At 45.5% G+C, this 21819-nt stretch overlaps 1 protein-coding gene across 1 annotated transcript in view; it reads left to right on the top strand.

Annotated features, from left to right (window-relative positions):
* Positions 1 to 21214, top strand: part of FGF9 (fibroblast growth factor 9) — a 34968-nt gene extending 13754 nt beyond the window's left edge. The window contains exon 3 of the mRNA XM_004577583.3: positions 20699 to 21214. Coding sequence (XP_004577640.1) covers positions 20699 to 20944 — 246 coding nt within the window. The 3' untranslated portion in view covers positions 20945 to 21214. The remainder of the gene's footprint in view (positions 1 to 20698) is intronic.
* The last annotated feature ends 605 nt before the right edge of the window (positions 21215 to 21819 follow it).

Below are 21819 nucleotides of genomic sequence, written 5' to 3'. Positions count from 1 at the left end.
GTATATCTGCCTTTTACAATAAAAACAAATGAATCTTAAAAAAAAAAGGAAAGTAAAGGTGGATCTTGTTATGAATGTAGGTAAATCAGAGACTTGGGGAAAGTAAGATTTATTTGTATTAATTAAATTGAAATGCAAAAGAATAGTTATTTGTATAAAGTAAGTTAATATGCAAATGCAGTAAAATCCCTTTAAAATGTATTTTTGCATTTTGGGATTTTCTTTTTTTGTTTAGGTAGTGTTGCTTTATTTCCAAGTTTGTTTTGAGAGTGAGAAGTCAGAGGTGAAACTTCTTCAAGGAGGTGTATAGGATCCTAATGTCTCCTTAGAAGGCAGACACAGGCAAAACTGTTCATCTGCATCAGGATTTGATCGACAAAGACCGTAAATCCAGCTCAGTAGTAGAGTTGGATGATTGTGTTTGTGTGTTAATTTATCCTCACATCCATTCATCCATTTATCTCACATCTGCTCATGTCCTTTCTGTGTCTAGCACTGGTAGAAGCATATTGCAACGAAACTCATATATCTAAATCTAGTAGGAGAGAAACGTAAATAATTCAATACCATGTGAAATTCGCCATGGTGGAGGAATGCGCAAATGCAGAGGAGTTGAAATACCTGCGGGTGTTGGGTGACATCCTGTATGTTAGGTCTTGGAGGAGGAACAGGAGTCTGCAGAAGCAAAGGGCAGGCGGTGTAGGGCCGTGGCTCTTCCGGTGTAAACCGTGGAACATTTTCTATGTTTGAAGTTGTGGAGAGGATATTAGATCTCTCACAAACATGCCTGTGCAAACACACATCCAGAAGACCGGAGTGTTAGTTTACATGTGTCATATTGTTCCCGATACAAATTGTTTGAATATTCTCAAGGTACTTTATAACATCGAGAGTAATTGACTATAATAAATATGCCATTACAAAAAAATGTCATATCTCAAACTAAATAACACATAAAATGATTAGGGTGCAAAGAACAGATTAGTCTGATTAGACTTAAATATTTGAGTTTGGAGCTAATGGAAACTAACAAGCTCAGATTAGATTTTATAGGACTTGGAGTGATGAGGAGTTTGGAAAGGGCAATTTGAAGGGCCATTGTTGGAGACTGAATCGGAGCCCTCTCTGTGATGGTGTAGGAAGGTGGTCAGGTGGAGGGTGGAGATCATGGATGGGATTGGCTCTAGACAGCTTCCTTGCTCTGTTCTCTGCACATGAGGAGACAAGACCTGTGTGGACTTGGAAGAGGGCTCTCACCAGAATTCTGACATGTTGCCACCTGATTCTAGAACTGAGAAACACATCTCTGTAGTTCGTGAGCCATTCCCAAATGGGAGTGTCTGAAAAAAACGAATGACCTTCCAGAAGGGCGTTTGACCCATTCATTAAGAAAAAATGGCACTCACTGAAAGGATGGCTTGGGAGTCTGGAACCAACAATGATGCTGAAGTGAGGGCTACCAGATGGGGTCCTGCTCACACCTCGGCCCTGTGTCCCTTGGTCCTGCCCACTACTGGCTTCTCCGACCACATGAAGCTTTTTAGCGTCCCAGTCTCTTCTCTACCAGCCTTCTGTTTCCTGAAAGCCCAGATTATGACACGTGGTCACTGTTGACCCAGTTCTTCAGCCTGTCCTGAGCTATGCATGGGCACTGTGCTGTGTTGGATCATCAACCTTTCTGTGTAGTTGTCTGCTTATGGAATCCAGTTGCTTCCGCAAGAGTTATTTCATTCATTTACCAAACTGAAAGCAAGAGAGGTTAGGTGACTTGCTGATGTAAGGATTCAGGGCTAGCTCTTGTGGTCCCAGACCAATGCTTTGGGAGCCATCTCTGTCAGCACCCTGCTTTACGTGCTTGTTAAAACAGGTGCTCCTTACGGGTTACACTGTGTGTCAGGAGAAACAGTTGGACCCTGGTTTATGGGGATTTGTATAATCAGTAACCAGGGAATCATGAGTTATAGTTGTATTGCCAGTGCAAGTAAGCTTTGTTTTTTTATGCATACCTTAGTTGGGGCAGTTTTCTGCAATGGGTAGAGGTAGATGAGCCAAAGAAGTTGGTTTGCATGTTGTAGTGTTTGCACATTGTGGAGTGAGTGGGAGGAGCCCTGTAGAGCCACCTGTCTCAGGGCTGAGGAATAAACATGCTAACCTCTGTGGAAGAAGAGCCACAAGGTGTCTTTGAGGGGTTGGATTTAGAAAATCCCTCGGATACCAAAGTCTGCAGTTGCTCATTGCCTGTACATAGATTGGGGTGATTTTTTTTTTTTTTTTTTGCAGAAAATCCACTCAATCCTCCTGTAGGATTTTGAATTATTTCTAGATGACTTCAGTGCTGTCTGTGTACATAGTTGTTAACTCTGACAGGAAATAATGAGAAGGAATAAGTCTATAAATACTCGGTACAAACAAATTCTTTTTCTGAAGAAAGTTTCTTAAGATCTATTTATTTGAAAGGCAGAATGATGGGCATCAGGGTAGGAGTTAGGAGTGAGGGAGGGGAGGAGAGAGAGAGAGAGGAGGCACACAGACAGGAAAAGAGAGAGATCTTCTGTCTGTTTATTCACTACTAGAATTTCTACAGCATTCAAGACTAGGCCAGACCAAAACCAGGAATCAGTGACTCCTTCAGCTTCTCCAACATGGAGGGCAGGAAGCCAAGGTTGTGAGTCATCTCCTCTGTTGCCTTCCCAGGGACATTAGCAGGGAGCTGGTCATAGGTGGAGCAGCCTGGACTTGAACTGGCACTCATGTGAGGTGCTGGAGTTGCAACTGGTAGCTTAATATGATGCACCACAGTTACCAGACCCAATGATGCCATTTAAATATGTGCAAGATAAGCTAGATATGAATTCTCTATGTCATACCTCTTTTACTAAGCTTTTTGACTAAACTTGAAGTCCAACAAAATCCAAACTGGTACATTTTGTTCCGTGAGTAGGTGAGATTACCCGATGAAAGCTAAGATACGGCCTCCATGGAAGAGCCCAGCCAGAGAGGCGTGGCCTGCTTGGTGCTTGGCAAGGCTGCCCTTCCCCGGTCCTTGGGTGATCCTGTTCTTCCCTAGCATCTGCCTGTTTGAGTTGCTGTGAAACCATGTGATGTCACCTGGCCTTCGTTTGAACTAACGCCATCTCTGCTGGACTGTGTGGGCCTTTTTTTTTTTCCTGTTCCTGTTCGCCCTGGTGATGTTGAATTCATCCTGCTTATCCCTGAAAGTAATTTTAAATCCAGATACTATCTGTCCTCCTCACTTTTGGAGGAGATTGGCCCTAGGATTTCCGTGGACAGCAAACTCTGCAGGAACTCAGGCCCTGATGGAAAATAGCCCAATGTTGGCCTAGAACCCCTGCATATCCTCTACGTTCTCAGTCATTTCCAGATAGTGTAAATGCTATGCAGGTAGTTGGTACGTGGGGAATCATGACAAGAATAACATCTGTATCTGTTCAGTTTAGATCTAGCGAATTTTTTCCCCAGAGCATTTTTGATGTTTTGATGCTGGGTTTGTTGAATACACGGTTACAGAACCCGTGTTTGCAATAGGCTGACTCATGGCTCTTGAGTGGTAGGATCTGGCTGTGAGGTGATCCTATGGAGCGTCCAGAATTCCTCCAGGCGATACCTTCACTGTGCCTTGGATGGGAAACGATAGAGTGTGAATGTTCTCATGGAGAACTGGAGCTCTAGGACACGTTCCTGGTCTCCTGCGGCTCTGTGGGGGCCAGCATTTAAACCCTGCTGCAGACGGTGAGCCCTGGGCAGGAGGGAGCTGGCAGTGTATGGGGCCAGGAGCTGTAGCCTGGGGGTTGTTGTGCATGGGCGATTTGGAGCCACTATGAACCAGTTGAGGAACCTGTTGGGTTCACACTAAATAGGAGGTACTAGTCGACTTTGAAATTTGTCACGGTAGGGCTTCCATTCAGTTCACTTTGATGGGAGAAGTTCAGACTGTTGTAAAAAGAAAGTCGCGAAAGAATGAAATTCATTAGGAAATGGAAAGATTCATTTGTTGAGTAATCTACCCGATCTAGGCGTGCTCTAGGAAGGAGGAGGGGGATGTTCAGCGGTCATTTTGGGTAATAAAACATTATTGCCTTGCATTTCATACATGCATGATCGATTCTGAAAGGGTGAAATAATGATTTGTAGATGAGAAAGAGGGCAGCACCTCGAAGAGCATCTTCTAGTGGAGGAATTAGTTCATGCAGTGCCTTTTTTTTCTAAAGAGGAGGAGAGTGAGTTTTTAGTCTTATCATTTTAAAAGATGTGAAAGGTGAAGGAGGGAGATTTAATCCCTAGATGTCCTCAGTGGTCAGGGATGGGCCAAGTAGGAAGGTGGACACTGGGATGCAATCCTGCTCCCTCATTTACATGACAGAACCCACCACCTGCCTGAGCCAGCCCCGCAACCCCAGGGTGTGTGTGTGTGTGTGTGTGTGTGTGTGTGTGTGTGTGTGTGTGTGTGTGAAGGAGACCCGAGCCAGGGGCGGGAGTTGAACCCAGGTCCTCTGGGGATGGAGCCGTCTCCGCCAGCATCTTAACTGCTCTGCCACATGCTTGCAAAGACTGAGGTTTTAGTGACTAAGTGACGTGAGTTCACGTAGAGAGTGTCAATTTGGGATTTGAATGTAGGCTACTTAGTAAATCGTGTCCGTTATGTATGGCGAGAGTGGTCATCTATTTTTGTGATATTTTTCTTTTTCACTGGAGTTACCCAGCTGGTGAGGAAAGACTTTAGTGCTTATTTTACAAGTAGGATTTTGGAGAGGTGTTTTCTTTCTGGAAACTTTATTTCTAAAGCAATTTTTTTTCTGAATTTAACGAAGTTTTATTTTTCTAAATGTGCCACTTGGTGTACCTGGTCATGTATCTGCACGCTTAGTAGTTCTGGTGTAAAGCACTTGAGCCCTGTGCTTCGAATACAGTTTGTGAAGTCGCTGACTCACGAGCTGGTGAAGGGCTGCCCTGGCCCAGGCCCCACGCGTGTTCAGTCCCTCAGAGGCCAGAGTGGGGATCTTAAGTGTGTAGCTGCAAGTTTCCTTACAGAGCTTGCCAAACAGAAATGCGTGGTGGAGTTCTCCTGAATTCTATCATTGGACCACGTCTTCTTTCTGGCTTTGCTTCAAGATTTGTTCATGGAGTCCTTATCTTTGTTGGGCACCTTCCCAGTGACTTGTTTTTTTTTTTTTTTTTTTTGTCATTCTTGGGTACCAAGGCAAAGTGCGGAGTGTGGCAGAGACCACTTCCATCTTGCAAGATATTGGACAGAAAAAAAAAAAAAAAGGAGAAGGGATTCATTAGCTTTCTCAGCACCTGTACTGCTAGCTAGTAGTTAGTGAAAACTCATTTCTGTTTTAGAGTATTTACTTAATTTTAGATAACCTTGTATTGTTGAGCAAGTTAGCCACCTACCTGACTCGACTGCCTAAAGCTTATTTAAAATAATCCTTGTTAGAATGGCCCAGGGATGCAAGGTCAGTGACTCCCTGGGCGCTGGGAAGGACTTGGCTTTCCTGGTGAGTTGCTCAGTAGAGGCATTTGTCATAGGGCCCCAGAGGTTGGTGGAGAAGGTTCTGATTGTGTGGGGTGAGCCTGACTCCTCCTGACAGGTGCAGTCAGACCCACCCTCTCTCAGCCGCCTCTCTCTTCCCAGGCTGGGTTATACTCATCTCTCTTCCCAGGCTGGGTTATACTCATCTCCTCATCTTCCTCAAGTGAGATGCTGGTGTTGCACGGACCGAAAACCATCCTGCTTGCAGCTGGCACTCTGTGAAGATGGAATAAGTGGATTGTCCGTGGGATGCCGAATCACCTGCTTTTCTGAGTGCAACCAGAATGACCAGGCTGACTCTGCTCAACACCTCCTGTGTGAATAGGTGTGTGGGCACTTTGAAGGGTTGCCCTATAGAGGCAGGTGAAGAGGGCCAAGTCCCGTGCGGGTGCTTGTTTTCAACCCCTGCCTGCCTGCTGATGTGGTCCCTGGGAGGCAGTGTTGATGGTCCGAGGGACTGGGTTCCTGCCACCCGTGGGGGAGGCCTGGATTCAGTTCCCAGCTTTAGGTTTGGGCACCTCCCCTGCTCCTCCCACCACTGAGGCTGTTAAGGAGTTGTGGGAGAGCTCTGTCTCTCCCTGCCTTTCAAATAAAGAAATAATTACAACCAAATTCCAACAGCCGAGAGTTGACAGTGGCTAGAGCTGTGGCTCCTGAGCACTGGGCATGTAAGGACCGTTTCTGGATAACAAGTGTGAAGTTGCCCACGTGATCGTAACTGTGCTTGCCAAAGTCTCTTGCTGGAAAGAATGCAGTGTGACAACATCTCCTGTGAGTTCGCCAGTGCTTTGTGCGTACAGGTCCTGTGTGCGCTTGGAAGGTGTGGCTGGTGAGTGCGCGGCCGTTTCGTTTCCATGGTTTGTGGGCAGAGTTGATTCCTCCCTCCCGGAGTCCTGGGCCCTGATGCACGCTGGGAAAGTTCAGTTCACGTGTGCGTTGGGGACTGCTGTGACTCCAGCATTGGTAGGGATCACAGAAACCCAGGTGACGGCCTCAGCTCCTACTGCTGTGCCCTTGCTTGCCTTCTGAGGTCTTCAGGTCCCTGGGATGCTCTGCTTGTCCTGCCCACCCCGCCTCTCCAGCGTCTCCTCTTTTTCAGAGGAGATAGTCGGCCACATCCCTCAACATGGCCAAGCTTTCTGCTTCCCGTTTAAGTGGAGCTGTCTCCGAGTCCTCGAGCTAAGGCTGCTGGACAGCCTGATTCAGAACTTGGGTTCACGTTGGAGGCACGCTAAGCAGAGGCTCTGCCACTCACACACTCCCTTGCACACATATTCTATTCACACACTTGTTCCATGCATTCACTCACAATCACACGCACTCTTCAGTTTGCACACCCCCTGGTCACACACTCATTCTTTCCTGCTTTCACTCACACCTGCACACTGTACCCTTCCTCACTCACACACCCCTCTTTCCTGCTTTCGGCAAAGAGCAGGGATCACGGACTGCTCCGCATGCCAGGTGCTTTGGCAGGTGCAGCAAAAGCAGCCAATCCTTGATATTCACAGATTCTGCACTCACCACTTGGCCCACTTGCTGAAATGTGCTCGTAACTCCCGCATCAATATTCTTCTCTCTTCTTGTTGACTTGTGGACATGTGCAGGGAGGCAACAAATCAGAGTGGCCTCTGCTCACTTGTCACGTGTGCCCTATCCTCTAGTGTTGGCCCGTACTGTAAACACGTGTCCTTTTGGGGGATCTGTTTAGTGCCGTGTGTTCCACAGCCTGTGTGCTTTGCTGGTGATTTTGCCATTGACAATGACCCCAAGTGTGGTGCTAAGGAGTTGTCTCATGGAGGCTGTGCTGTGCCTTACGGGACAGACCCCATAGGAGAGAAGCACCATTCAGGCCTCAGTTATAGTGCTACTGGCTGTAAGATCCCTGTATGTCCTTGAAGGCATCTTTTGAAAAGATTTAGTTATTTAAGGTTTATTTATTGGCGAGGCAGAGTTACAAAGAGACATACACAGAGAGAGATTGTCCATCTGTTGATTTACTCCCCAAATGGCTTAACAGTTGAGATTGGGCCAGGCCAAAGCCAGGAACCAGGAACCAGGAACCAGGAGCCAGGAAACTCATCTTGGTTTCCCACATGAGTGCAGGAACCCAGGCATTTGTACTGTCCTCTGCTGCTTACCCAGGCGTATTAGCAGGAAGTTGGATGGGAAGTGGAGCGGCTGGGACTCCAACCGGTGACCAGATGGGATGCAGGCCCTGCAGGTAGTGACTTAACTTGCTGCTCCACAATGTTGGTTCCCCATTAAGATGTCTTCAAACATAGATAAAGCAAAAGTATGTATTGATGGGCTGGTAAGAATGTGAGGACTAGAGGCTACTGGGCACTTAACGCTGTGTTTCCTCTCGGAGCTCTGTTTCCACATTCTGGGAGATTCTGTAGAGTTCCATTCCGACTAAGAGTGAGAATCGCCTGCACCCACCACTGGGATAGTAGGTGTTGGGTGGTCTTAGAACTGATGGAGGAAGAGCCTGTACCTGTGTGTGTGTGTGTGTGTGTGTGTGTGTGTGTGTGGCGGTGGGTGAGGGCACATGTGATTCAGACATGTGACCTAGGAACTATAATTCAGTGTGATAAACACAGCCATGAACTAAAAGCTTCCAGAGAGCTTGCAGGAGGAAGCTTGGTTATGGGGAGCAGAGGGCATGTCATGGTTATTTTCTGAGGAGATGGAGCGAAACATGAGGGTGTTCTCGAGAGAAAGGATGTCTGGCCAGCAGAAGTGGCCACTTAGCTGCAGAGTTTGAAAGCCCAGTGGCTGCAGGCTGCACCCTGATGCTGTTTGTTTTTTTCTGGCCTCTGTGCTTTTGCTCTGTTTCTGTTAATGCCAGCTGTTGCCACATGTGTCTCTGATGACGTGTGTGGAGAGGCCTCCCCTGCCCGCCTCAGCGTTGTTCTGTGTCCTGGCTGGGACAAGCACTGACCCTCCCACACAGAGCACCCCGCTGGAAGGATGTGGAAGCCGTTGCCCTGGGGGCAGCTGCAGTAGTGTTCCTGGCCACTGCGGCTCTCCAAGACTTCCCTCCCCAACTCACACACCCCTCGTGTTAGGGCCTGACCTGTGCAGAAACAGTGCCTCTCCGCCTGCTGGCCTGGGGTTACCACCTTAGTGTGGGACAAGTGGCTGACACCTCTGCCGCAGACAGCATCCCGCTGAGGACCAGAAGGTCACAGTGTTAAGCTGCCTGAAGCTCTTTCTTGCTGCCTGTAAATGCTGCCCTGACTTGAGGCCCTCCTAACATGTATCTATCTTTGTAATTCCTCCCTGAAATCGCTACTGAAGTTGGTGCCTCCTTTGTGTCCAAGTGCCCAAAACGCTCTGCAGTGCTCTGAGAACGTGCCCATCAAGGTTGTGCCAAAGACATCCCTCTCCCTGCAGTGCGTAATGGACTGCTTTGCTGTGGCGTTGAATTATTCGTGCCTCTCTAGCTGCCTAGTTGCATTGTGAATTCTCATATGACCTGCTGGCTGCTCTCAGCTCTGGGTGTCTTTACATTTTCATGTCCCCCTTTTCTCCCTTCCTCCCTCCTTCCCTCCCTTCTATTCTCTCTCTCTCTCTTTTTTGTCTTCCCTATGAATTGCTGTATTTCAGATGCTTTCCCATTAGTTGTCATTCTTGCTGGTATTCTTTCTGTCTTCGAAGCTGATTTCCAATTTGCTGTGTTCGGAGTGAACGTGCCAGTTCAGATTTGCATTCTAAGCAGTTGGAACTTGGAGAGTCATAGATAGATGGGGCTTAGGAGCTCAGCCTGTCACTCCTGAGTCCTGCAAGAGTGGCCAGTCCTTCCAGTCTTCCCAAGTTGTGGCTGTCGTGAGGGACAGTTGCCAGCTCGGCCGTGAGGACCGGAGGCGTGCAGGGCTGTACAGTGCACAGCATCCCGTGCCCGTGTGTTCCCTTGGCACTCTGTAGATGTGTACATGTCGGGGGGTGCTGAGCCCTGAGACCTCCCCCAGTCCTTAAGATGTAGATGATAAACAGTATTGTGTTTCTTGCAAATCTGTATTCTGAAATTAGGGTTTATCACGCTCTCTGAAAATTAAAAAGATTTTTCCTTCAATGAAAATATGGCATCCCTTGAATTAGATGCTTATATGTCAATGATTAAATCTTGTTTATCCAACTGAATTTCATATAGTTTAGACCCATATGCCCTTCACTAATTTTTAATCCATGTAATTAAGGATACTTCTTTAATCAGAGATTTCTATTTTTTTTCTGATTATTTTTATAATTATTTTTAATGTTCACATACTCAGTTTGTGAATTCTTTCTAGGTCATCATAACACTTAAAATTCCTACCATCAGAATTGAGTTTTTGGACTTAAAAAATGGCTTTAAATTAAAAAAATTTATTGGAAAGTCAGATATACAGAGAGGAGGAGAGACAGAGAAAATCTTCTGTCTGCTCATTCACTCCCCAAGTGGTCGCAATGGCTGGAGCTGAGCTGATCCGAAGCCAGGAGCTTCTTTCAGGTCTCCCACGCAGGTGCGGGATCCCAAGGCTTTGGGCTGTCCTCGACTGCTTTCTCAGGCTACAGGCAGGGAGCTGGATGGGAAGCGGGGCAGCTGGGACACAAACAGGCACCGTATGGGATCCTGGCACATACAAAGCAAGGACTTTAGCCGCTAGACTACCACGCCAGGCCCTTACATTTTTTATATTTGAGAAACAGAGAGGGCTCCCATCCCTTGGTTCATTCCCTGAATGCCCACAGCCACCAGCGACCAAAGCCAAGTCTTCCCTCATGAGGGCAGGAGCCTAGTTGCCGGGTGGCAGGAGCCCACCAGGCTGTGCGTCAGTAGGAAGCCGGAGGCAGGACTGGAGCTGGCGCTGTAGGAATGTAGGCTGATCACAGCAGTTGGGACCAGCAAGGCTAACACTCACGAGGGGTGGGTTTAGGCCCGTGTCAGCATATTCACTTGATGGAGTAGAGTGACTACTGCTTGGGTCATGTTATCCATGGTTAGTGTTGCAGGCAAGCAGCTCTGCTCTGGCCCAAAAAGGAGCTCTGAGAAAATTAAACTCTCACGTAATTGTGAAGGAGAGGGAGGGCTGTTTATCTGCACAGGGTGGGCTTGATGGGAAGACATGAGTCCTACAGAGATGTGGGCTGACATGCACAGTGGGGTCCCGGAGCTGAGGAGCCAGGCAGTGAGGGCCGGGACCAGAGGCAGACTTCATCTCCTTGGCACCTGGTTTGGGAATTCCCTGTGGGTGCTGGGTAGAGCAGGAGGGTCCCGGAGCTAAGGAGCCAGGCAGTGAGGGCCGGGACCAGAGGCAGACTTCATCTCCTTGGCACCTGGTTTGGGAATTCCCTGTGGGTGCTGGGTAGAGCAGGAGGGCCCCGAGGAACACAGTATTGGCAAGAGGTGTCTGGGAAATGCAGGGATCCCATGAAAGTACCAAGCAGCGATGGCATTTCTCTGTGGTTTTGCCTTTTCTCTGGCTGGTGTGCACACATCCCACTCTCTGCTCAGATTCGAGCATTCTACGGCATTGCTGCCTTTAGCTTTCTTACAGGATTTGGCCAAGTAAGCCCTGTTAGGGAGGTTCGTGAAGTACAGTTTATTGGCCAGGCTGACAGTCCAGTTACAAGCCGTGTTTATCAAGGCCAAGGTTGAGAAGGGGATGTGGCAAACCCCAAATGTGAGGAAGCAGTAATGCCGTGGAGTGGTTGTCTGCTCTCTTGTCCTTTTTGCCTCCCAAAATAGCAGCCTCATTCTCTTGGGCTCGTTCTGGAGGCACGGATTCTGTCTGCGTGTCTGACCTCGGCTTCCTCCCCCCTGCAGCGGGCTACTGAGGCAGCACGTTTTATTCGGTTCCTTTCCTTATTTCCCAACACCACAGCAGTTTCTTTTTTCATTTCCTGTTCAGTGTGTCCTTCCAAAGTTATTGTGGATAATTGCACTTTTCACATTTTGATGTTTCCAAGACTGAATTATTGTACTCTTAGATTCAAAAGGACCTTTGAAATGTCTTAGTTCAGAGTGTCATTTACAGGGAGGGAAATGGGGGCCCAAGAATGCCAGTTCCACCATCACAGTTACCAGTTAGGTGTGTGTCTCTCTGTAAGGTTGGTTGGCATACTTTACAGAAACAAGATTTTGTTCCAAAGCATGGACTTTAATAGGCTTTGAATTGAATGCACATTCTCCACCTAAAGCCAGTGATGTAATCTGACAGTTCAAAGATGGGTTTGCCATAAACACCTATAGCTGAAATATCTTACCTTCAGAAGAAGGGAGATCTGTGAATCGTTCAGTCTTCGAGCAGATATGTCATTATACAAGGAAACTTCCCAAAGTTTCCTAGAAAATGGAATTAAAATGGTCTGGTCTGGTGCAAGGTGTTTTCTGAAATCCATGCCTTAGCTTTTCGTAATCCGCACATTCCGTGAACTTTTTGAAGACCTGTTTAACTCGTGTTTCTCTTGTTTTGTTTCTGGAAGCTCTGTGCTTTGGCTTTCTTTGTCACAGAAGCACTGGCACATATTTCTGCCTTTTTGTTTTTTAATTCCTCCCTCTCTAATATGCCCAGCGAGTGTCATGGAAACAAAGTGGATGTCTTCAATTTTCTTTGTGGGTGTCCTTGAATGCTAATTTCATTTCACTTCTCTTTTAGTTTTCCTTGTTTCTTCCACTGCCATTAATTTAGCCCTGCAAGGACATCCTACTCTGTTTTTAGCAACTAATATTTAATTTGGTATGTCTCCAGCTCTTGTGTATCTTTGCTGTATAGTTTAAGTGGCCATTGAATGACATTACTTCTCTTATCACGTTATGGCAGTCTACTTGTAGTAAAGATTGCCTGTGATTTTTCTCAAACAGATGTTCTAAGATCCTAAATGAAATCTGATGAATTTTCTTTATAGGTTTTTGTTGAAGTAACAGTTCAGTGTACTTGGGCTCTGCCTTCAGATATGCCAAAATAGGTCTTTGAGTCAACATTGGTCTTTTCAAACTTGGATTCTATGAAACCTTCAACAAGATTTTCTTTCCCCTGAGGGGAATACATCTCTGTAAATGTATGGAAAGTTTCTGGACTACTGTGATTTGCTAAACAGACATTTGTTTTCATGGGCAGATTCTAAGGATAGATTGTAAGTGGTCCAGCTTGTCCTGTGGTACCTTTGGCAGGCTTTGTACCTGCAGTGTATTTGATGCCAAGTATCTGGTGAGCATGCAGCATGGAAGATGTGTGTGTGTGTGTGTGTGTGTGTGTGTGTGGTGTGCATAAGCATGTGTGGGCACCCAAATGCATGTGCTTGTGTGTGTGTATGTGTATGATTGCTTGATTCTGTGTTCATGTATGTGTCTTTGTGTGTGAGCATGGATTCAGATGAGGACCCCAACCTTTGAGGATCCAAAAGCTAAAAGAAGCAGCTTCTAGGGAGAATAGGTTTCCAAAAAAAATTTTTTTTTAAGGTAGGGGAGAAATGGGGGGAGAATATGGGAATTTTTCCTATTTTCTGTATTTTGGTGACACAGAATGAAAAATTGCCTGCCTTTTGGTCTCACCTTGATCAAACACAACGGACTCAAGTTGTTCCCACAGTTCCAGCGGCAGTGTTGACAGCTGGGAACGGGGCTGTTAACAGCAGGCTGTGTGTTCATGAGGAAGTGCAAGTGATTTTGGGGTCTCTGGGGGAGGCTCTTGGAGGGTACAGGGGTTGGAGCTCATTGGAGCTTCTTTTTTATATTATTATTATTTTTAAAGATTTATTTATTTTTATTGGAAAGTCAGATATACAGAGAGGAGGAGAGATAGAGAGGAAGATCTTCTGTCCGATGGTTCACTCCCCAAGTGAGCACAATGGCCGGCACTGTGCCGATCCGAAGGCAGGAGCCAGGAGCTCTTCCGGGTCTCCCACATGGGTTCAGGGTCCCAAGGTTTTGGGCCGTCCACTACTGCTTTCCAGGCCACAAGCAGGGAGGTGGATGGGAAGTGGAGCTGCCGGGACTAGAACTGGTGCCCATATGGGATACTGGTACGTTTAAGGCGAGGACTTTAGCCGCTAGGCCACGCTGCTGGGCCCATATTGGAGCTTCTTATGCGGTGAGAAATGGTGTCCCCCGCCTCTGTGTCTTTGTTGCTTTCTGTCTAGTTGGGGACTTCTCCCAGGAGGCAAGAGTTAAAAGATCTTGCTTGTTATTAATGGTCCTTTAGTCATTATATTTAATCACCCTGGTCTTTGCAACAACTCCCTTTAAAGCTTTCCTGCTAGATTATTAATGAGGAAGACTGCATCTATACAAGTAATTGTGGTTAAGGGCCGTTGAAATGAGAATGAATGAGTTCCTGAAAATCATTAACTCAGGAACTGTTTGGGGACTCTAACAACTCAGATGACGTCTGTGCAGTCACCGGCTGTAGCTGATGTTGCAGGAGCGTGCAGGTTAAGTAACTGTTGAGTGGAACCAGTGCAGCTGGTGTGATGGTATAGCTAGAGGGGCGCTACGTGTTTACCGCTGTGGAAACAGTGACTTCACATGGCAGCCTCACGTGAGCCCGTGCTTCCAGAGAGAACTATTGCTGACTCTGGGCTTTTGAAACAATTCTGATTTCATTTTATACGAAGATAGGCAAGATTGGGCATCATAATGCCCCATTTGCATTATGCATTTTGAAATTAGCATTTTAAATATTCTAGATTAGTATCTGTGTAGGTCTGTGTCATGACCTTCCTAAGTTCTCGCAGGACTATGCTGTAATTTTTTACATGTTATCTCATACTTTGGTTTTCATAGGATTGGTAAAAGTTCTGAAGTTTTAATTTCAGCTTTTCCCACTGCTCAGAATTTGATGATATAAAGTGAAAAGAGGTTTCCATAGCTGTTAGCTTTCGCCAGATTTTGTTCCAAAGCATGGGCTTTAGTAGACTTTTGAATTAAATCCACATTCTCCACCTAAACCCAGTGATATAATCTAACAGTTCAAAGATGGGTTTGCCATAAACAGCTATAGTTAAATAATCTTAAAAAAATTAAAACATGGAAATACAATAAAACAAGAATTGATCACTTTATAGTGGAATACTCTATAAACTGTCTGCATTGGAAACATGTGTGGAGTTTTACAACATCTGAGTTCTATAATTCTGAAGTGTATAGTGTGTTTGCAGACACGTAATTCCCCCATTTCTGCACATATGTGAGAACACAGGTTATATATTTTGTGCTGACCCAATTTGTCTTCAGTTGCTTGTTTTTAATTTAGAAAAATCATTTTGGGGGCAATTGCCATGGATATTCGAAAGGGTTTGTGGGAAAAGAGTATTGTGAAGCAACTACGTGGATTTTGAAAATTGTTCTTGCCACAGTGAACTTAGTTTTCAATTCCATATCTACAAGCTCTTTGAAATGTGACCATATATAACCACAGTATATTCAAGCAAATATTTTACCAGTATGTATTGACATATGAATATAAAAATATTAATTCCTCAGTTTTCTGCTATTCTGACTGTATAAATCAAAAACCACAGATTGATATAATCCCAAATAAAAATCAGATGATCTTTAATTTTTTAAAAAAAGGATTTTAATGGGCATAAATATGTATATATTTATGCACTACTATGTGATGTCTCAGTACATGTATGCATTATATGATATCTAATCAGAGTAAAAATCTTTTCAAACATTTGACATGTCTCTGTGGTCAAAACATACGGGATCCTATAATGATTCATGGTAACTCTCCTTTTTGAGTTATGCAGGCCTATTGGCGTGGCACAATTGAGGTAATTATAGGAGCTGAATTGCACCAGTGGTGGCACCCCTGTGTCCACACAATCTCATTTAACCTGCTCACTGAAGCTGTGCAGCCCTCTGTGTATGAAACCTTTGAACTCTTAGCCATCATAAAAAATGTTGCCTGTAGATTATACTATCTACAATGGAATAATTCACTGTATTTTCTGGCCTGCCTGGAAAGTTATATGATGTGTGAATAAATGATGCTGTAATAGCCTACTAGAGACATGGAGCTGTATTCACCATGCAGTGAAAACGGTCAGTTCAATAATTTCTTATCCAATTTTTTTAAGAAGATTTTTCTTTCATGTTCTTTTAAAGAATTTTCAATTGAGAAGGAAGGGGAGAGAGGAACAGGTGAGAGCAAATGCTCCCTTCTGCTGGCTGGGTCCTTAGATGCCCGCAGGGGCTTTGGGTGGGAGGCAGTTCCCCTGCTGGGAGCCCACAGCCCAGCCAGGTGCACCCCAGGAACCCAGCTTCCTGAGCCAGCAGCTGCTTCTCCAGATCCATGTCAGCTGGAAGCTGGAGAGTTGGAGCTGAGGCTTGAACCCTGGCACTTCAGTGTGGAGCCTGAGTGTCCTAACTGCTGTCTTAACCTTCGGTTTTTCTCCCCCATAGTCTTTAAAATCATAGGTAAAACAAGAATCCTTTAGTAAGCCCTGAGGACAAATTTGTGTTGCATTTTTAAGATGGTAATATCTCCACCACGAGTGAATTTTCTTGTGTTTTCTCTTTGCCTTCCCACTCTCCTTGTTCCTCCTGTAAAGTGGTAAATGCTTTCATTTTTAATATCAAAACCAGTGCAAGAGGAAGCTATATGAGGATACTTCAAACGTTCATGGGAAAAAACGGAATTTGAAGATTTTTATTTTGGTGCCCCAAATTTGAAGGCCACTTACAATGTTTTCACTTCCGTCATTCTCCACAGACTTCTTGAGCCCCTCATGCAGGACTCTCAGAAGTGTTGCTGCCTTTCATTTGTGATCACATCCTGCAAACTGGACCCTCCCCCGTTCCCCCCTCTGGGGAGAGAGCATCCCAGGCCTCACTGGGTGGGAGGGGTTTCCGCCTTGCCTGTGTGAGAAGTGGAAGGCGTTGCTCCCGAGTGTGTGGTGCTCCAGGAAGGTTCTGGAAACTCCCTGCTCTCTAACTTCATTCCAGTAACTACAATATCCGTTGGTGTAGACCAGAGGCATACCTCCTCCACCCAACCCTCACTGCCCCCCTGAAGTTGCAGGTGTGTTTGGGTCCTGGGATGTTAATGAGCTCTCAAGTGTTCCCACTTCTTTACTGCAGACTTGCTATAGGTGCTCAGTGCTGTCCTGTGATGGTCACACCAGTGTCCCAACGTACTTACACACATTGTAGATCCCTTATCCAAAAACGGTAGGCACCGGAAGTAGTTCCGATTTTGTGGTATTTCTGCAGACTGTATGGGTTGAGCAGGCTTCATTTGAATTGATCTCATCATGGAAAAGGTGTATGTGGTTGCAAAGCTTTTTGGATTTTCTGACTGTGGACATCTAACGTGCACTGATCTGTTACTTCGATGAGGTTCCTGAGCTGTGGCGAGGTGACATACTCAGGGGTAAATGCCCTCCCGTGAGTGGGTGGCAGGGGAAGCCGGCATCTAGACAGGCTTCTGCCTCCCCAGCAGGCTCTTTTCTGACCTGTGAACTGGCTGTTCTCTGCTGGAGCTTTTCCTGGGTCAGCAAGGCTGCTTTGTTACAGATGTGCTGCGCGTGCAAAGGAAACCCTAACAAGTGCCCACCCCGTGGTTCCACAGCAAGCAGCACATGTTCTGTTTTTTTTTTGAAAGATTTATTTATTTTTATTGGAAAGTCAGATATACAGAGAGAAGGAGAGACAGAGAGAAAGATCTTCCATTTACTGGTTCACTCCCCAAGTGGCTGCAACAGCTGGAGCTGAGTTGATCCGAACTCAGGAGCCAGGAGTTTTTACTGTGTCTCCCACATGGATTCAGGGTCCCAAAGCTTTGGGCCGTCCTCTACTGCTTTCCCAGGCCACAAGCAGGGAGCTGGATGGGAAGTGGAGCTGCTGGAATATGAATTGGTGCCCATATGGAATCCTGGCACATGCAAGGCGAGGACTTAGCCATTAGGCTACTGTGCCAGGCCCATGTTCTGGTTTTTCAGAATAGAAGTGAATTTTATCATGTTCACCCAGTGAGTGATTTCCTATTGAGAAAAAGAAAGTTTAATTTCAGTTAGTTTTTCCTGCACTTTGTCCACCGAAGGGCTTGGCATTGAATCCCATACTTGGGTCCATTTTATTAATGGCAAGCTAAATGTTCACAATTTGTTTAGAAAAATTATTTGATGATTGCAAACCCAAAGCAACCCTTTGTAGCCAGGACTAATCTGGCCTGTGAAGTGACTATTCATTATGCAGATGGAAGCAGAGATTGAAATAGCTCTTAATATCTGTAGCATGCTCTGTGGGCTTCATCAGTGTTGGAAGAGAGAGGCATTAGTCGAAGAGGTTCTTTCCGCACAGGAAGAGCTGTCTAGGTCCACCTGCAGAAAGGGACCAAAGGTTGCTCCCCACACACATCTTGCAGGTTGGCTTCTACCAGTACCCCCAGATGGCAGGATTTCAGGTACAGGTGGAGTGATGGCATAATTGCATGCTTTCTGTAGTTCATTTTGTCCCTGTCAACTCAGTGCCAACCGTCGGAAAATTTTGCATCACTGCTTCCCTTGACTTAGGTATTTTCTTCTAGTTGCCCTGGTTTTAGTGCAGTTGACTATTTTTTACCCCCTGAGGGATGATATTTTGTTGAAAACCTACTCTGTGCTTTGACCCTTTCAAAGAGAATTGTCCAGAAATAAAGGCTGTCCTGAGCTGTGGAGAGAGAGAGAGACAGGGAAAGAATATGAATGTGTGTGCCTTTCTGGTTCATCAGTCCTAGGTTGGACTGTTGATAGATTTTATCAGATTTTAGCTTTTCTTCTCTTGCCCTTTCCCTCTCCCCAAAGCAGTGGGGGATGCTGGAATCTCCTCACCTGATGTCAGCATGTTCAAACGTGTTCTCACCTGTATGCACATGAAAAGGACATCTGTATTTTGGCCATTATAAGGTTTTCTATCTGTGCTCTGAGTCTGAGGGAGAGAAGGATTTCAACTGTCCTTATTTGCAGATGTCTACAATAATCCCTTGGGGTTTGGTTTCAGGATTTGCAAAGACACCCAAATCTTTGCTTAAGTATCTTACAGAATATGGTGTAGTATTGGCATGGAATCTTTGCACGTCTTCCCATATGTCTTAAATGACTTTCAGATTACTTTTTGTTAATACAGTGTAAATTCTAGGAAAGTAGTTACTGCTTCGGGAATAATGACTAAGAAAAAAAATCTACATGTTTACCAAGACAAGTGAAATTTTTATTTGAGGTGACTTGAAACCCCAGAGCCATAGGTACGAAAATCCATAGGCTTTTTTCCTCCTCCATTATGTAAGGTGCTATAGTAAAGTCAGTGTTTGCAAGAAGTCTTTAGTGTTCACTTTTTAAAAGCACCGCCCAGGAAGGGATTGATTTTGAAAATTTCAATTGAGAGTTGAGCAGAGCAATAAGGCCGGTAAATCCTATTGCCTTGTTTGTCCCTCTAGGGGCCACCCAGACACGTTCATTCTGCGTGGCACATGCTCCTGGCCTTGGGCTGTGCTACACTGATCATTTCTGGTCATTATTGTATGCAGGAGCTGTGGGCTGTGGGGTTAAACATTCTGGAACCTGGCTGTCACACAGCTCAGTTGGAGGTGTGAGATGCTGTGGAAGACGAGCACCTTCTTGCCCTGGGAGTGGGAGAACGAGTGTGTGCCTGGGAGTGTGGCAGGCTCCTGACCCCTTGAAGGAAATGACAGAGCCTGAATATTTGAGGAGACCCATTCAGTCCTGATAGGAAATTATTACAGGCACCTGCTGGATCCCATGGTTCCACCTCTGGATTCAACCAACTGAGGATGAACAATTCAGCTGAAATTTGGGAAAAAAATTACATCTGTCCTGAAGATGCACACACTTTCTTGTCCTCTTTCTCTAGAAAATACTGTATGACGGTTATTTACGTACCATTGCCTTGGATTAGCTAGTGTGAGCCATCTAGAGATGACGGGGGACGAGATGTATAGATTCTATTTGAATACTGTGCATTTTTCTGTAAGGGACTTGGTCACCTGTGGTTTTTGGTCACTCTGGGCAAGAAGAGTTCTGAGATCAATCCCTGAAGGATACTAAGGGACAACAGTCTACCTTCAAATGTAGACTGAGGGGTGTCATTGTCGCCGGCGGGCTCAGCTTCCTGCGCTCTCTGATAGCCTGTCTACTGTCCGCTGCCCCTTCCCATCCAGCTTCCTGCTAAGGTGTGGCCTGTCACGTGACAGGCGAGGCCTCAGACCCTGAGTCGCTGCCGTCCGCACGGAGGACCTGGGAGTTCTCAGCCCCTGACTTGAGCCTGGCCTAGCCCTGGGCTGCTGCAGCCACTTGGGAGTGAGCTAGTGAATGAAAGACTTTCTCTCGAGAAAGCATTGTGGGTGATTCTGCCACACACCAAAGCCTGGACACTAGGCTCAGAGGGTCGTAAAGCAATAGCAAAGCAGACGGCGCGTGACGTCACTGCTTCTGGGGTATATGTTGGTCTGCAGAGCCAGCATTTTAGAAGAAATGTTTTAAGGATGAAACATTACCTGAGCCCTTGGCTTTGACCCAAGTGTGCCCTCCCAGATCGTCACCATGTAATTGCTCCAATAAAACCGGGAATGACCCAGCGCCTTCATTGTCCTTTGTGCTTGACTCACCCGGTAATTGGCATCTAGAAAAGTTTCATGGGAAAATATTGAGAGTAGTGATTATAAATGAAGAATCAGAATGCTGTTAGATTGATAGTTAAATTTTTTTTTTTTTTTTCAAAATGTGTTTCAGTGGCTAAACTGGCTTCAAATTAGTAATTTCTCACAAGGATTATATAGGTTGGCCATCCCTTATGCAGAAGTATGAAACCCGGACCTGGAACTCTGAGCCCTGATTTGACACTCATGTGGACAATTCCACATTAGGAAACTTTGTTTCAAGCACAGAACTATTTAAACCTATTGTACACAGTGACCTCCAGGCTGTGTATCCAAGGCATAGAGCAAGCATAAATGGATTTCATGTTTCAACTTGGCTCTTTTCCCAAGATATCTCGTTATTCATACAGAAGTATTTCAAAATAAGAAGCTACCTGCGACCCGCAGTTGTGCTGGTATCAGCCTGTCCTCCATCACAGTGAAATGTCACGTGAAATACAGAAAGTAGTTAGTTTCGCAAGTCATTCATTTAATTTCTTTCTTTTTTTTCTTACAGGAAAAACTAACCCAAGAGTGTGTATTCAGAGAACAGTTTGAAGAAAATTGGTATAACACGTACTCATCGAACCTGTACAAACACGTGGACACTGGCAGGCGGTACTATGTCGCATTAAATAAAGACGGGAGCCCACGAGAAGGGACCAGGACTAAACGGCACCAGAAATTCACACATTTTTTACCTAGACCAGTGGACCCTGACAAAGTACCTGAACTATATAAGGATATTCTAAACCAAAGTTGACAAAGACAATTTCTTCACTTGAGCCCTTAAAAAAAAAAAGTAACCACTATAAAGGTTTCACATGGTGGGTGTCGTCACCTCAGCTCCACGGTTGCCAAACTTTGTTGCATGCACGATGTCTGATGGAGGCTTGGATGGAAACATGCTGGTTTTGTTCTGCACTTAACAGCTCCTCCTCCTGGAGGGCTGCCGGGGGGTCCCTGGCTCCATGTGTTGTGAAAGAAGGGGCCGGGGGGACTGAGTGAGAGGGGTGTGAGTGAGTGTGTGAGTGAGCGGATGAGGAGCAGGGGGGAGACCAGAGAGGACAACGGCCTGATGCATGCTGGGAAATAGATACGCTTTTACATTTTTGATCAGTTGTACTCCATCCTGTATCAGCACAGCTGCCATACTTCGACTCATCAGGATTTTTGGCTGGTGGCCTGCGCAAGGGTCCATTGCATTTCCAAATGCATGGAGGGTACAGTCTTCACATAAAAGACTTTTTCAGTTAATTCTTGCTGGTGTCATCTCAGTGGACTGAAAGCAAAGACCTCTTAGTTTAAAAAAAAAAAATGATAAAGAAAAAAGAAAAAAAAAGAAAAAGGAAAAAAAAAAGAAAAAAGTTAAATTTATTTATAGAAATTCCAAAGGCAACATTTTATTTATTTTATATATTTATTTATTATATAGAGTTTATTTTTAATGAAATATGTACAGGCCAGATAGGCATTTTGGAAGCTTTAGGCTCTGTAAGCATGAAATGGAAAAGTCCGCTATGAACCTGTGGTCCGTTGGCGCGAGAAGGTCTCACGGTGCGTGAACGCGAGGAGCTCTAACGACCCCTGATGTACTCAAGGCGACAATCTCTCTTGTGCCCGTATTATTGTAAAACG

This window comes from Ochotona princeps, chromosome 12, assembly GCF_030435755.1.
Source record: "Ochotona princeps isolate mOchPri1 chromosome 12, mOchPri1.hap1, whole genome shotgun sequence".
NCBI lineage: Eukaryota > Metazoa > Chordata > Mammalia > Lagomorpha > Ochotonidae > Ochotona > Ochotona princeps.
The sequence above is the reverse complement of the archived record's forward strand: the minus strand, read 5'-3'. Positions and strand labels throughout refer to the sequence as shown.